The 16,495-nt window shown below is 41.8% G+C and overlaps 2 protein-coding genes across 2 annotated transcripts in view; both read right to left on the bottom strand.

The window, feature by feature from the left end:
* LOC126562922 (non-structural maintenance of chromosomes element 1 homolog) overlaps positions 1 to 16,495 on the bottom strand; it is a 260,347-nt gene that overhangs the window by 103,598 nt on the left and 140,254 nt on the right. The gene's annotated exons all lie outside the window — the stretch shown is intronic.
* Positions 779 to 16,495, bottom strand: part of LOC126561982 (agrin) — a 46,382-nt gene continuing 30,665 nt past the window's right edge. The window contains exons 2-6 of the mRNA XM_050218382.1: positions 3,080 to 3,518; positions 2,049 to 2,139; positions 1,652 to 1,974; positions 1,394 to 1,585; positions 779 to 1,326 (exon numbers count right to left, since the gene is read on the bottom strand). Coding sequence (XP_050074339.1) covers positions 780 to 1,326; positions 1,394 to 1,585; positions 1,652 to 1,974; positions 2,049 to 2,139; positions 3,080 to 3,518 — 1,592 coding nt within the window. The 3' untranslated portion in view covers position 779. The remainder of the gene's footprint in view (positions 1,327 to 1,393; positions 1,586 to 1,651; positions 1,975 to 2,048; positions 2,140 to 3,079; positions 3,519 to 16,495) is intronic.

Below are 16,495 nucleotides of genomic sequence, written 5' to 3'. Positions count from 1 at the left end.
TGGTGTTACTTAACGTTTAAATAAATTATACAAACGAATACTTTTGTCTTGCTTTCTTGCGTTAAATTATTCCTTCATTAAAATCACCGTGACCGTTGTCCGGGGAGCCAGGCAGGACTTTTGTTGTTGTTGTTGTTTGCTGGTGACGATTGGTTTGAGAAGGGGGCCTTTTTAGTAAGCTTTTACCATCCCGAAAACCACAACAGAATAGATAGAAAAAAATGTGGTTCAGTTATATGATTTCTCAAACACTCCATGAGCAGTGGATTGTGGCAGAAGGCTTTCTGGTGGGGAGTTTTGAATGTAAAAATTTCTCGAAAAAATGTGGCAACTATCAAGGCTTATTTTGGCTTAGTCTCTTTTTTGCTCTGTTGTGGCCGGGACGCGAACAAAACGCGAAAGTACCTCCAAATCGAACTCCTCTTGCAAGGACACGAGTCACACGAGTGCCATCATCATATTCTTGTTGTTTGTTTCGTTCTGATTTAAGTTAACTTAACTAAAAATTACATACTACATGGGCGAAGAAAGAAGGGCATCGACAGGTTGGGGATGGGAGTTCTTTCGTTACTCTAACTCTACGTAGGGCATATCCTTACAAACTAGTGCTGTGCAGTGAAGATACGGCATGGTCGATAGGCATAGGTCCTTCACAGTGTAGTAGAAAACAGATGACGGTCGTTGTGGCAGTGGTGGAGAGATTCCGTAGGATAGGCTAGAACCAGGGGGGAAAAAACTCGGCTAAACTGGATCGATGGTGTTTCTAACCACCCCCCCCTCTAGTAGAGATAGTTGTGCGAGGGTTCCTCGGGTCGTCCACACGGTCCAACATGCTTTTTCTGTACCATCGATCGCGATCGGCAGTTTTCGATGCTTAGGAAACATTCATTGGAGTACGTCTTGCCATCGGTACCGCACACCGGTTCGAACTCCTGTGGACAGATCTTGGAGCAGCCCTTGAAGGAGAACGCCGCTAGGCAACGCTTCATCGGCACCAGGAACATATGGCGTCCACAGTTTTCCCGTCGCATGTGGCACTCGTTCGGGTACAACTTGTTGTCCGAGCCACACACGTAGTTGGTCGGTTGCTGTTCGCAGTTGGCCTCGCACAGTGCGGTAGTGGCACAGTTCTTCAGCGACACGGGCACCACACGCAGTCCGCAGGTCTTTTGCTTCATCTCACAGCGCGATTTGTAGGTATTACCGTCCGAGCCACAAATTGGACCAGTCTGTTCCTCGTCGTACGTACAGCTGCTACAGTCCGTTACGTCGACCTTCGACTTTAGCTGGGTGCAGGGTCCGATGTGCGCCAACTGTACACCACGGCTGATGGGAAGAACAAGAAGCGTGTGAATATAGATATGCCAAGAGACTCATTTAGAGACCAACTTACAGACAGGTTGCGCGGGCCAGCTCACACTCGTTGTTGTACGTCTTCGAATCAGTACCGCACAGCATGTCCTTCTGATCGCCGAAGAATGAAGCTCCGTTCTTCGAGTGCTGCTTGCAGGCGGGCAGTGACTTGCAGCGGCTCATCTTCTGCTTGCAACGGTCCAGCGATAGTGCCTGAATCTTTTTCTTTTGTCTGCGGGGAGAAAATTAATTCCTTTACTTTAGACTGCTTACGGATATTTATGATCGCACAACTAACCCGCAATTGAGCATCTTCAGTTCACACATCGACGTGTAGATATTGCCATCACTGCCACAAATCATCTGCTGCGCATCCTTCGGACATTCGGTCGGACAGTCTTCGATCTTGTTGCTGGCACTGTGCGAGCTACCACCGGCACGCTCCTGAGACATACAGTACGAGATCGGCACTTCGAACACGTGCTTGCCACAGTTGGATGCACGCATCTTACAAGCGCTAGCGTACAGACGACCGTCAGAGCCACAGGTTGGGCGGGCTACACGCCAACACGATTCACGACAGTTTCGTGTGCTTTGACAGTGTTTACGGCTGGTTCGGACCTTGAGAGGACGATAGAGAGAATTGATTTTCAGTTACGCATCAAAATAGATGATATCAACTATGGCGAACATACCACACCCTGGCCGCAGGTGATCAGCTTCATCTGGCAGGTGGAGTTGTACACGTTACCGTCCGATGCACAAACGGGACCGTCCTGAGGAGCGCTATGAGGTTGAGAAAGACATAAAAGAAAATGCGATTATCAGTATGCAATTTTTGAAAGTTATCAATAAAAAATTATTAGAATAATATTAGAATTCATAACACCTGAAGGTATGCAATACAATTTTCAACGTTTCTTTTATATTTTAAAGGGACATTACAAACATTACAACATTAAAAATTAAGCACAAGATAGCTGAAACTTTTTGAAATTTTGAGCCTTCTAAAAACTAAAAAAAAAAATTATAAAAGTCTGCACAGACGGAGATTAAAGTAAAATTGCATAAAAGCAAGCATTCGTAAAAATGTATTCAGCATTTCTCCAAAAGTTGTCAAGTGTTCGATTCTTTTTCCATGTGATTTATATTAATAGTAATATGCATAAGGTGATTCATATAATAAAGAGGCAATCAATAGCAATAATTGTCACCAAAAATGATTATTCAAATGCGGATTAATTTCTTATAACCTAAAAGTATGCAATCACTATTTTTACGTTAGTTTTTCGAGTCTAAGGAATGCTAGGAGAGGAGTTTGGACAATTGTTATGAATCTAAATATTTATAGGTGAACGGTTGGGTGTCAAGCCGATAACTGAGCCAGTCTTCACACGGCTGGAGTAGTGAAAATAATTTAGATATAACGGATGAAGTGTCAGCTAATCTAGTAGTCAAATTAGGGAAAAAATGAACTCTGGACAAAACTTTCGTTGGCTAATTTTAATTACTTTGTATAACCACAGGCGCATTTACTTGAATTGCATTCGCGACAATAAACGTTTGTGAAAAAAAAAAATAGTTTGTGCTAAAGTATGATTGCAGAAATATACAAAAAATTGGATGAAATGTGATTTAAAAAATAAGGATGCAACAAAATAATAGAAATCGTACCACAAAACAAGTTAATTAATCTAAACTTATTAGTAACTTGATCATCGCTCACCTGTTACAATCAACGGGACAGGATTCGCGAATCACGCTACCGTTCGCGCACGGACCGACGTGAGCAAGTGAAACGGCCGCCGTACCAACACGACACGCCTGCACACGCAACATACACCGGTTTAGATACGTGCGTCCGTCCGTACCACACACCAGATCCTTCTCGGTTGGGCAGCGATGGTTGCACGGCGAACCCTTCGACCGTTCGCAGCCGGCCTTGTCTTCGGTGACCGCGTTCGGTGCCGCTTTCGTACACGTTTTCTTCTTCATCTCGCACAGATTGGCGTAGATTAGACCATCGCTGCCGCAGACGGGTTCCTGCGGGGAGCTCTGTACCGGGCAGGACCGTGGACAGTGGGACGAGACGGCTTTGCTCTGTCGGCTGGATGCGCCGTCCGTACCGTGTGCCGTGTCCGTATCGATCAGCGATGGGATGGATTCTGCAAAAGAAGCAACAAGGGTGGACGACTGTTATTGCATTTGCACAAGTAGACAGAGTAGCCATTCAGTTCGGTAACATTCTGCTGCCAGTCAGCCCCGTTGGAGGTTCATTTTGGTGCTCAAGACGAGATTGCTCACACATTAAATGAGATTACGGTGCAGATTTGGATACCGAAATGTGTGTATGTGTGTGTGTGGTTCATTGATGTTGGTTGTCAGGTGATGCGAGACCAGGTTTGACGGTTTGCTGAAGGTGTCGTTCCTGGGAAGATTGCAAGAATGTAAGGGACTAACGATGTATTAGATGACGTTTTTGTGAACGTTGCTTGGTGAAATTGATACGGAATACTTCTCGGAGAAGATGATAAAGCAAGATTGCAGTGCTAGGGTGTTCGTGGCCATATATCCGATCTTGAAAATGATCAACGACCAGTAGAGGTTGGCTTGGAATAAATGGGAACTGGCTAGGAATTGATCGCAAATTTAAGATCACCTGCTTGTCTACTCCACTTAGTGATACATATTAAGATATGAATAAGTGTTTCAAAGGTATCAAATGATGGTGTGTAAGGTGGAACATTGATTGAATATTTAAAGTCGTTTATGCTTAATGACTTGAATATTCTTTTCAGATATTAGATAAACTCTTTTATTAAGCATTAATTAGCAGCTTTAAGTAGTAAACCAAGATGATGTCTAGATAACAATTTATTGAAAGAATGAATTGAGGTTAAGGTGTTAGATGCTAATGAAGTTCCTGATCTTAATTGCCGAATGTGCCAAATGATCAGTGAGGACAGTTATACAATTCTTTTGTTATTTTAATCTTCACACACTGGAACAAACTGATCTTCTGACACATCCAATCACAGAATGTGCCACCGATACTGGCTTAGCCTACTTTCGTATGCTAATAGACTAGACCTTCCCGTGATCGCCCGAAGTGTCTGTGTCTATCTTCCGGTCTTCCTTTTTCGTATCATCAACAAGTAGGAGCCAACAGTTCTTCAGTTGCAGTTGGCAACAAGAATTGCCCATCGGTAATGATATAATTGCGGAACACGGAACACACATAAACGAGGGAATTCCTTTCAAAACCATCATTTATTTCGATTGTTTCGGTTCCGCTTCCAATCACAAGGCCCTTGTGCCTTCGCCATTCGACAATGTTCCAGTCTAGAATTAAAAAGATCTTATCCCATCCGTCCTGCTTGAGCGTTCGTCTGGTGGGAGGTACTCAGTGAGTGAGAAGTATCGCGTTCCAGAAATCAGTTCGAAATATGCAGATTATTATTGTAGGGGAAAAAGAAGGGAATACGATTCTGATAAATTAGACTTCTGGGTGGGAGGAGGTGGCTCGTCTAAATGCGTAGGCATCTGCCGGGATGCATTCCTTGGAATGGGAGACTCTCGTGCCCTCATGACATGCAAAGAAACTACAACTACCTTAAAACCCAGATGAGGAAGGAATGAGAAGCGTCTAGCGATGGTGCGGTGTGAACAGCAGCCCATTGCACCAGTGATCCCATTCGAGGCGTCGATTGCGATCGCGTGCGAAACGCGATCATTATTGTGCGCGTCTTACCACATAATGCCCCGTGAAGCCGACAGCTCGAGCCGGAACATCGACGTTCTCGATTGATTACATGGAGCAGCGATGAAATAAAGCAAAATAAAGCGCCCCCAATGAGAAGTTTTCACCCGCAGGGTGAACAATTCCCTGCCTTCCGATGCGATACTCTTATAGCGCAATCTCTTTGTGGCAATACGAACAGCATAATCTTCAGGTGGGTGTTAAGAGAAAAACCGCAAAATTGCACAGCTCCTTTCGGGCAGAGAGATCAGCCCGGGCAGAGCTTCCAGCAAGCGAACCCTTTTCGTCTGACACGGGACAAACGCCACCGTAGACAAAGCGTTCGAAGGGCGTTGGTGTGTAGCGTCCCCAATCACGGCGGCAACCAATCAACCGACACAACGGGCGGTGGGAGGGATGTGACCCATTTCACGGCGGACACACTGTGCCGATCCGTTCGCCGGGAATATGGAGCACGGAACTATCGCAGAATGGTTTGCCAACGCTTCGGGTGGGGTCCGTGAAAAGGGCACACATCATTTATTGTTATTATTAGCTGCACTCTGGCATCGGCAAACTGCAGTCGTCTAAAGCCGTCGTCGACATCAGGGATAGGGTCTACCCGGGGAGTGAAGCGTGATAGGTATTAAACATACCTATATATTTTAACTCCCGGCACTGGTGCATACCTTGTGTGGGTCGGTTTTAAGTAGCTTGGTGGCCTACGTAGAGAAGCTGCGTTTGCTTTTTGCCTGTGGTTTCGCTGGGTACGTGCTCCAGTTTAGCCGTAGACCATCGGTACGAGAGAGAGAGAGAAGCAGGAGAAGATTCAGGGTTGTCTTTGTTACGGAAGGTTAGTTTCTTGTTTGACTGTCCTTAAGCGGGTCAATTGGAGATAAGATCGAGGATCTGTTAACCTCTTGGAAGATAAAGTTCTCAGAGGAACTAGATGTATGTTAATACTTTACAGCTTAAGATACATTCCAAATACTGTACAGCTTAGTGAAGGTCTGCAAGATGCTCCGTTTGCTGTTGTCTCAGTCCCCAGATCCTTTGTATTGAAATATTGGAACCAAAGCCTTATTCTTTACCATGTGACAAGCAATTAAGAGAATTAGCAATGTCCTATGAAAACGAACGAAAATAGTTTCTTGGCCTCCTAGGCTTGTCATTGCTCGCTGCCTTTACTTAATTTAAGGCAGCACAAGAGAACCGAAGCACATAAAGAACCGCATGAAAAGTATAAACTTTTTCACTTATTGAAGTAGCCAGCAGTTTTGAGAGCTGAGATATTTAATATTTTGGTACTAATGATGGTGATGTTATGCTTTCAAGGACAGGAGAGACAATAATACAGTAGTAAGTCCATGTTTGGTTAGCTTATTTCACTGCATTCCTTACTAGCATTCGTTCAAGTACTCCTCGATCAAAGACCATCGGCATCGTTTCACCTGGATTCATCTTCAGAAAATTCGACATATTTGTTATGGAACGGTTCCGATCATTTGAAAAGGATCGGTTAGTAAACACTTAGAAAAGGTAGGTGAAAGTGTTAAAATCGGTATCATCCATAGTAATTACCAAAGCAGAAGCAAAAGGTAAACAACCAAACAGCTGTGTGTCTCATTAACAAACCTACAAATACCATCGATCTTCCGACCGCGCACGGTTGTGATAAGTTAAGTCCGCAGCGCCATCAGTCCACAGACCATTCGGCCAGAGGCGCTCGCCATAACGCCGCAAGCCATATCTTTTGAACCTATCCTGGTCGACCGCTCATTAGCATACAACATTGTCGTCGTCGCTACCATTTTTGCCATTAGTGATGCAGATGGGAGGATTGCTTCTGAAAGCGTCCATCGACCAGTTGTGCCGCTTTGTAAACGTCTCCATTTACCACACCCGAGCGAATGTCACGTGTGCTTGAAGTGTGCTTCGGGGCGTCACAGCGTTTGAAGATGCTATTTTTCCCCCAACATGGCAAATAGCGAGGCAAAAAAAGGCTATTCCGATGTTTGGAATAGAAATGACTGCCCACACAAACCCTTTTCGCTTCCACGGGCGTGACTTTCGATTGGGGCCGTCATCTTCCTTGCGAGTGTTTTTCCTACCCTAGGGTAAATAGGGTTCCGGTTTTGGAATCTGAAGACGAACTAGACAAACGCGCTCCGCTAGGCCTTGCTGGCGGTAGTAGTTTTCTCAGGTAGCATGGAAAGCTTTTACCAGGGATTTTAAGGTCCATTTTCACACCATTGCAACAATTTGCCATCTCGGGAAGGTTCGTACGGGTTAAGCGCGGTCAGGGCTACGTGTTTGTGTGTGTATGTGAGCTGACAAATGACCACGAACGTGTGCCGATTGGTAGGCCATCGACCGGGATCAAATGCAAATCACATCTTGCCAGACGTTTCGATCGTGACTAAACTTTCAGCTACAAACGCCCAGCGAGTCCCGTGGAGCAGTCAAGAAAGTAGCTTCAAGAAGGGAAAGGAAAGTGCTTCTAAGCATAAATATAGGGAAGGCTTAATCGGCATTTAGAAGGAGAGTTGCGCAAAAAAATGGATGGTGGTTTATCCTCTGTTAAGCGCGGTATGATTTATGGACAAAAGCTTGACGCTCGCTGACGCACGTGCCTTGCTTACTTAAAGCGTTTGACACCTCTAACCTCTTAGCTGCATAGGAGGGTTTAGAATAAGGGACGGCAAACTCACAGAAATAGGAGGGTCTTGTAACGGTACACTTAAATCTCGTTGAAGTTAATTAGCATTCGACTAGGACGGCTATTTCGTAATCGAAGATCTTTTATGCGGTGTTTGAGTGCATTGCGTATATTTGCATATCAGTATGAAGTGTTCTGCACTTTACAACTGAAGTATAAGAATATTATTGAATGAGTAAATATTGAAGCTAAGACATATCACAGATATAAACAGTGGACAAAGATAGTCAAGTCTTCTGAACAGACTTCAGGCGGAAGATCATCAGAACTTCTTTAGCAGGATGGTGAAAAGGATTATCAGCTGAGCAATGTCTTCTTTATTGCAGTTGATCATTTTTAGACGACTACCTGAAACAATACTCATAAATATCAAAACTACCAAATATACACGCTAAAGACTAACAGCTCACTTAGAGTTGGAGTGACCATTGAATGATAAATGATCAACAACTACCTTCCTCAATTTCCCATAAGAGGGCGCTTCCTTTGAAATGATCTCCCTCACTATATCTGCACATGTTTCCCAACTTTCTTATCATTTCGCGAAAGATGACAGAGGTCTACCGGGTTCACTTCCCGGTTCCGGATGCATAAATCAACCACAACTTCCACCCAGCGGTGAGCATGCTCCCCGTCACCCCTAACTGAAACCGCTTTTAGAAAACGCTAGAAGAGAAAGTGAACCTTTTTGCGAACGAGATGCATACATGTCTGACAACCGATCGCCATGACCTCCGAAAGAGTGGATGAAAGACAGACTTCTGAACGCTGGTAGGTATTCATAATGCGAAACGGTACCTCAACTATACATAGGGAGGTCTCCACTTTTGCTGCTCCCTCGGTTTTTCGCCCACGTGGAAAATGCGAAAGCAAGAGGAAGGTTAGAGGTGAGGTCAAACAGGCAGCTTATGCGATGATGAGCAGTTTAGGTTTCGTGTTGCCACTAAGCCAAAGGAAATACGTATCTAACGGGGTACGCTAATGGGCATGCTTGTTGCTACCAACGCACAGTGCACAACGCACAGAAGGAGCATAACAGCAACAACAAAAACACAACGAGCGGCACGAAAACTGCACATAGATGAATGACCTCGCGACGTGCTTTAAGGGTGGGGTATGCGTAAGCGGGTGCTGAAAATTCATTTCCTCGGCTCGGTAATTTTTCAATCCGCCCGAAAAGGCAGGAAGGAAGCACGTGGAATGAGATTTTGCGTCGAGCGAATGTCGTTTTGCGAGGAGCTTTTTTTTATCCGGTTGGATGTGTGCGCGTGCATGTTTACATTTTGACGTATCGTGATCGTGATCTTCTGTTTTTTAATTTTGTTGATTTCGTTTACAGTGAGTTTGTGTCCTCCTTTGCTTCGAAAAAGTCTGTCCGAAATAGCTTCGTTTGCTGGAAAACACCCGGCCAGCGTGATATTGAAAGTGATCTCGTTTTTTTTGTGTACCCAAGAGCTACTCATTTGTATGGCTCGCGCAGTTTTCAATCAACCCTATCCGTACGTGGTTGCGAAGATGAAAAAGAAAACTACCGTATTACCGACTTCATGCGCCGAGAGAAAATTGCGTGCTCGTTATGCTCTTGACTGCCGCAGCGATGGGTGAATTCTTTTGGGGAAGATACTTTTATCCGCAACAACATCGTTTAATGGTTCACTTTGTGCGATTGAAAGCTATAGCTTTCAGAATCGCTGCATAGTGTAGTGAGGAGTACCATTTGGTGATCTTTGCCTTTGTTAAGCGTCTCTTCACTTTGCTAGCGTTTAAAAGTGTCAGCAGAACGAATGAACGATGCAGCTATGCTTTATGGACAGCTTCAATTAACACCGGCGCTGGCAGCTTTCTTCACAGCATTAACCCGGTGCACACATGCACATAAATCTTGAGGTCAAGTAAAATGTCACTGGGTAATGTGAAAGTGAGCTATGGTGATTAATGCAGGTGCTAATGCTAACGGCAAGCGCGCCACGTTAATGTGATGCACGCGGGTTAACTAGCTGAAGAAAGCGATTGGAAATAGGTCATTTTTTAATCAATTTGTAAGAATGATATTTTTGATAGCATCGGTAAATCAGTCACTAGTCACTAGAAACTAGATTTTAAACATAAAATTGGATAAATGAACAAGAAATTTATAAAATTTAGTGGCTTAAATTGTAAAATTAAAAGACGAATGATGAAATTAAGTGAACAAGATAAAATAGAAACTAACTTTTGTTTTGGAAAATAATGCAATTAGTAGCATTGAATCGGTACAACAATTAATTACAAAACAATTTCAAACTCATAAAATGGTTAAACAACGTTAAATATGACTGCAGAAATATCGTATACAAAATAAGGTATAAAAAAGGACCATTAGGATGATGCTATAGCTCCATTCATAAGGAAATATAGTAAACTAACAGAATATAAAATATATAAGTTACAAAAGATAAGAGAGATAAATAGACTGTTTGAAAAATATAAATTCTTTTGAATTGAGTTATCATTAAAAAGTAAAAAAAGAGTAAACAAATAAGTATAGTTTACTAATATTAATACAAAATTTATACTTGACTGATGAACTAACATAAAATATAATCTAAATTTAAATAAATTGCTCATAGTAGTTACTCGAAGCAAAAATAAAATAGCATCATTAACTAGTTCAGGGGTTTCTTATCACGAAAAAAAAATGGTAAATACCAATAATTAGCTCTAAATTGCCAGCATAGTTTTCTTTGTTGGATTTAATCGCCCGAAATTATGTCAATTTGTGTGATTTTTTTAAATTATACCTTTCTCTGCAGACGCTAATCTGATTTTGATTAACCTCTGTATGATTCATAATAAAATCATTTATCGTATCCGTTATAGTAAGCTTCAGACAACACACAGGACCGAAAAAAGCATGCACAAAACATAAAATGAAATAAAAATGTGACTGGATTATAAATACGCAGCTCATTTGCAAAGATAAATGCAACGTTCAGTTATGCTGCAATCAGAGCTGCAGCTTCGCTTCTACCAAAAACCCGTACGATAGGAAGAAAATGTATTTCAGACAGGAAAAGCGGTTACAAGATTACCGTACAGAGCTGCCGGCAATCTGTACCGGAAATTATTCAAAATTAAGGTAAGAGTCAAAATTTGATATGCCTTTTACCGGACAAGACAATCAGAACTGGAAATGGACAGGGAGGTGGATAAAAATGGCCACGCTGCTGACCCTTTCCACCCTAAACGATTCAAAAAAGGGCGCTTTACAAAGTGGGAACTAAAAGGAATACTGTGTCGGATTGAGCGGCAGCATTTAACCTGTAATCGAATTCGGCCTTATCAAGCCGCACATTTGCATGATGTATTTATTATCTTTTTAGATCGTCTTAGCTTAGCTAAAATTAAAAAATGATTAAGTTCTTGTACAATGAATCATACAAATAAATAAAAAAGTGCTGAAGAATACAAGAATATCAACAAGCAAAATAAAACTGTTAAACTATGTGGAAAATGAGAATAAAATTTGAAAGATATTAAATATATAAAACAACTGATAAGAACATTTCATCGTTTGTGACGCATGTGGAAAATAATTAGAAGTACACAAATTAACTAAAAGACAAAAAGATGCTTGAAAATTAAATGAATTGATAGACATATTTAATGTAAAAAATAAGTACGACAATCTATAACACAGAAACGATTTAAATAAAAGAAAACAAATTAATAGTTTAAAAAACCGAAAACACACAAGGGAAATAATTAAAAGTACAATGTGTGAGAAAAAATAAAACATAAAAGACATCCACGAGAAGCAAAACCAAGTGGAAGGCAAATTTCATTTTCATGCTGCTGCTGCTGCTGCATCGAGCACACACAGACACAGCACAATACACGCTGGTCGTTAACCTCAATCAGATGGATGGCCAAATTGAAAGAAAATGAAAAATCGGTGAAGTCCGAAATAAAAATGATTCCAAAGCCCAAAACTGACGCCCAGTGGCGTCCCATTTGCGCTATTCACCCTCTGTGGAGTTACCTTCCTGCTGATGAAGCGAAACGTGCAAAATGCGAACAAAAAAGTTTAGTTGATACTAAGTAAAGGAAGAATCGAAAGATAAGGATGTTTGATAGGTGAAGACAAAAAAAAAAAAATTGCAAAAGAAAAGACTAAAGAAAAGGATACCGGTAGGGACGTGGGACCCTACGGTTTCGACCAAAGCGCACCTGATCGTTCTGAGGGTTCGTGCGAGCACTTGGGTTAGCGTATCTCGTGCACTGAACGGCATCGTGGTTATGTAATTTGTGTGCGATGTGCGATAATTTATCTTGTTGCCGTCGTGGGTCATCCCTGCGGTCCATTCGCGGTTTTTGTCGCCCTTCTTCATGACCGCACACCATTAAGTCCTGGTGGGTAGCTCAGGGACGGACTTCTTCGGAAGTCGTTGAAATTTCAAAAGATTCGATGGGCGGTGGTTCGAATGGGAAGCCTAAGATCCGTTGGTTCTTAGAGGTTCTTCCTCCAGTATGTCTAGGTGGTAGTATAACAGAGAGAGAGAAAGAAAGAGGGATGAAGGGAACTGTTGTGTGGAGTCGAGATGATCAATTTACATAACTGTGGCACTGGCTGTGGTCGCCATCAGGTAGTATGGTAGGGATTCTGCTTCAGCCTTTATACCTCTTTTCAACCAACTCTTTCTCTCTCTCTCTCTTTTTCTGATATTCTTTCATGCAATTGAAGTGACTCGCGGAATTTGCCCGTCTAGCGGAACTCACGTACAGACCGACCGACCAAGAAGCCTTCCTTCTTCACCGAGACCGAGACCAGGCGTCACGTCAGGGATCTCCCTGGGGGTGTTTCGATCCCCCCCCCCCCCTCCCCTTTTCAACCCTTTAATTCACCTCACCAACATTGAGAAGGGCTCTCTTCTCGCTTCGCCCAGCGCAAAACCAAATTAGCTAATTGATTTAGCTGCTAATGAAGCTTGAAACGCAGCAGCAAAGGCCAGGGTGTCGGTTTCCTACCGATCTGTAGTCTGCAGACGGAGATGAAGTAAAACTAAGAGGAAGTATCGAAAAGTGTGTGTGTGTGTGTAGGATTGTGAGGTAAGAACAGTTCACCAAGATAACCTTCCCATTTTGTTTCTGCCCTACGTTCTTTCTCTCCAAGAGTCTTTTGCAGACCTTTAGTGATCCACAGCTAACAGTACATTGGTGTTTTCTATCCCTTTTTTCTTCCTAGCCTTCCCGATCCTCGCCACCTCCCTTCCCCTATTGGTCAGATAATGATCGCGAGACTGTGGTTTTGCGTGCGTACCGGGGTTGCGCAATGACAGCGGGATCTGTGCGTGTAAAATTCACGGCGTGCCTGTTTTCCGTGGCAATTCGATACGCGGCGGATGCTTGTTGAATTTTCGGTCAAAAGTGGAGTCACTTGTTGTTTTTCATGCTTTATTTCACGCTGACCCTCTCTCTTGACTTGACTCTGGTCTGGTTTTATGTGTGGTGAAAGATTAGCGGTAAGCGGTCATCATGCTTATTTGCAAGCAAGCAACATTTATGGCTGCGTGCGTGTTATGTTGGAAGGCAAAACGATACAACCGTGCCGGGGGGAGGCCCAAACGGAAGGAAGTGAAAAGTGAACCAAGGGCAAATGGAAATGGTTACGAAAGCGCGTTGTTAATTTGGCGTGGTTAAGAAATAAAAGTGCCACGAGCTGATAAGATCTACTAAGCCGGGAAGGTAGATTTATTAAAATTATGAAAAAGTTAAGGTGTTTTTGCAACCGACGGTAATGTTTCATGGCGAATTGAATTGTTTCCGCTTATGCAAGATCTTTTGTTAGCTGATTGCAATCCTTTCGTGCAGTGACATGCCTTTGTACGTTTTTGTTTTGTAATGGTGGATAAGAACGGTTGTTCTATGAAAAATTCTGAATTCTTCGCTTTTTAGATTTGTTCTCTATTTTATCATAGTTTTTTTACAAGACCTTTAGTGTTATTTGAACCTACTCGTATTTTTCTTCTTTTAACTAGTTTTAATTGTTGATTTTATTTGTAATGGCTATAGTTCTTATTGGTTTTTGAGAATCTTCAGCCAGTTTTTGCTATTAATTTAGTTATTTCTTCTTCATTTGCTTATGGTAATTTCTCAGTGTTTAATTGTTGATTTTATTCTTATGTTTGTTTTTTTATTTATCATGTTTTTGCTTTGATTTATTATTGTTTTACGTTGTTATTTTATTTACAATTGATTATGACGGTCCAATGCCGTATTGTCAACACCGCTTGTGTTGAAAAAAAAATTACAATCATATTGATAAGGCATTTCCTCCCTATTATTTGCCTTATCCCGGGCATACTCGGTTGAGGTTTTACGTTGTTATTTATATATTTTTGGTTTGATAATGGTTTAATTTATTTATTATTTTTGGCTCTTTATCGATTTTTGGGTGCTTAGTTTTCTCTAAATTTTTTTTCTTTTTATTATAAAAAAAAATTTTTTTTGTTGTTCATAAATTGATGACTTAAGACATTTTGTTGCTGAAAATAATATTTTTATAGGTATTCCGACAGATTTTTTTTTGCCAAAATACCTAAACCGTTAATCTACCATCTGCTGGAAAATAGTTTAATAATTCTTTTTATATTTATATTATTTATTTTATATACACCCAAAATCAAAGCTATCAAAATAACAGTTCCTTTGGCTTCGATATTATCAATTAAAATGCATTGCAGATGCCATAAATTTCTGCAGGCTTGAACATTGCAATAAAATTAACCCAAATTGCTAACCAATAAACCAATAATTCAATTGTTCCCGTTTCTTCTGTTTGCTTTCGAACGTGCAGAAGCACCAACGGCAAAGGAGACCATTCAACAAACAGCGAATCACTTCATTCATGTTCGAAATAAATCATAATCGATATCGGTTGTATCGATCACCGGTGGCAGTGACCCTCATATCAGAGTATGCGTTTGTGTCGCGTTCGCGGTACCGACTGCTGAAAAAGGAATTTAACAAAAAAAAAAAAAAAAAAAAACGAAAAGAAAAATCAAACGCAAGGTCCTGTTATGCGTTATTTTTATGGTCGTCGTGGTCGCTGTTCTTGCCCCGTTTGTAGCTGCATCGATCGTTCATCACAAGGAAGAACGATCGAAGAATCGAAAAAAGCAAGACAGATTGGCTCGTAATAAATCATCATCTTCTTCATTGAGTTCTGGTCGGTAACTATCTTTACTGCCAGCTGGTCATGTTGCTTTTGACCGATATGTGTGTGCGTCGCTGTGTATTCCAAAAGGGGGTTGGTTTCTGTTGAAGTGCACTCGCTGCCTGGTGCTGCACTTTTACTTGCCATTTTATTACACTTTGAAACAGTTTGCAGTATCGGCGTGTGTAAAGGAGGCTGCCCTGCTGCGGTCATTTGCCCGACAGCTTATTGTTTTATTCAATAACATCGATGTCACCGTTACCGACAGTGAAAATCAATTTCGTATGTAAATAATTGCTCGCTACAAAACGGCCCCACGCCAAAAAGGGGGTTGACCTGAGCGGTGCGTGTGTCTGGCGGTTGAGAGCTGGTTGATGGATGGAACGAGGCATCTGGACAACGTTGAAATGGTCATTACCCCACGATGCCTGGGTGCGATTTATTGTGACCACCAGGGGAAAAAAGGGAATTGAGACCGAGCGAAGTGGACGCACTTGTGCCTGTCATTTGTGGAAACCGAAAAAAAGGTAACAGCGTTCTGGTGGTATTTGCAACAAATTTTGGCCCACTCTTTACCGCACGTCATCAGTGAGGTGAAAATAATGGGAACCTCTTAGGATGGGTCCTCTGGCCACAATCCTGACCGAGTAATGGGACCAAGTCTATATAATTTAACTGCGGCAATATTTATTCTCGATCGAGAAATATCGTCCCAAAGAAAGACTTCAAAAGAGAGAGCGAGAGAGAGAGAGAGAGGGTGAGAAAAAGAGAGAAAGAGAAACGCTTGTCGGTGAAAAATGTTAGCAATTTTTTGTTGTCTTGCTTTTTTTTTGTATTACATAGCGCACATTTTTACTTTGAAGTGGTTTTTGCAATGATGCCCGAAACCGTTACACATATAGGGGTAAAGGATATATTTATGTTGATCAGGTGAAAATTGAAATTCGGTTAAATATGTTTCCATTAAACATATAGCAGTTAGTAATTATGGGTTTCAATTAATGTTTATGGAGCAACTTGAGGGGCGGTCTCGTTTGATGCACCATGACATTACATACAAGAGCGTCAAAATATAGAGAGAAATAAAAATACTATAATAATCATTTTGTAAAATGAAGTATAACATCTTGGGCGGTGTCCACAAACGTCCGGATCATTCATCTCAGAATCCCGGTATCGTATGTGTAAGAAGAAAAATCATGAGAATTTATGGGAATATTTACTAAAACTCAGTACATACAGTTTGATAACATCTAAAGAACTTTCAGCATAACGTTGCCAACTGTTATGTGCCTTCCTAAATGTTTTTGTTGTCCATACCGTTAGCTCCGAATAAGACCCCGTCTGGATACAGAAGTCACGTTTGCTACCATCGTAACGACAACACGGATGATGCGCACGATTAACCTTGCACGAATGCTTTCGGGTGTGTGGAGCGCCACAAAACAGAGTCCGGAGTCGCGTGTAATTTGTAATAATTAGCGTCGTT

Source organism: Anopheles maculipalpis, chromosome 3RL (assembly GCF_943734695.1).
Source record: "Anopheles maculipalpis chromosome 3RL, idAnoMacuDA_375_x, whole genome shotgun sequence".
Classification (NCBI taxonomy): Eukaryota; Metazoa; Arthropoda; class Insecta; order Diptera; family Culicidae; genus Anopheles; species Anopheles maculipalpis.
The sequence above is the reverse complement of the archived record's forward strand: the minus strand, read 5'-3'. Positions and strand labels throughout refer to the sequence as shown.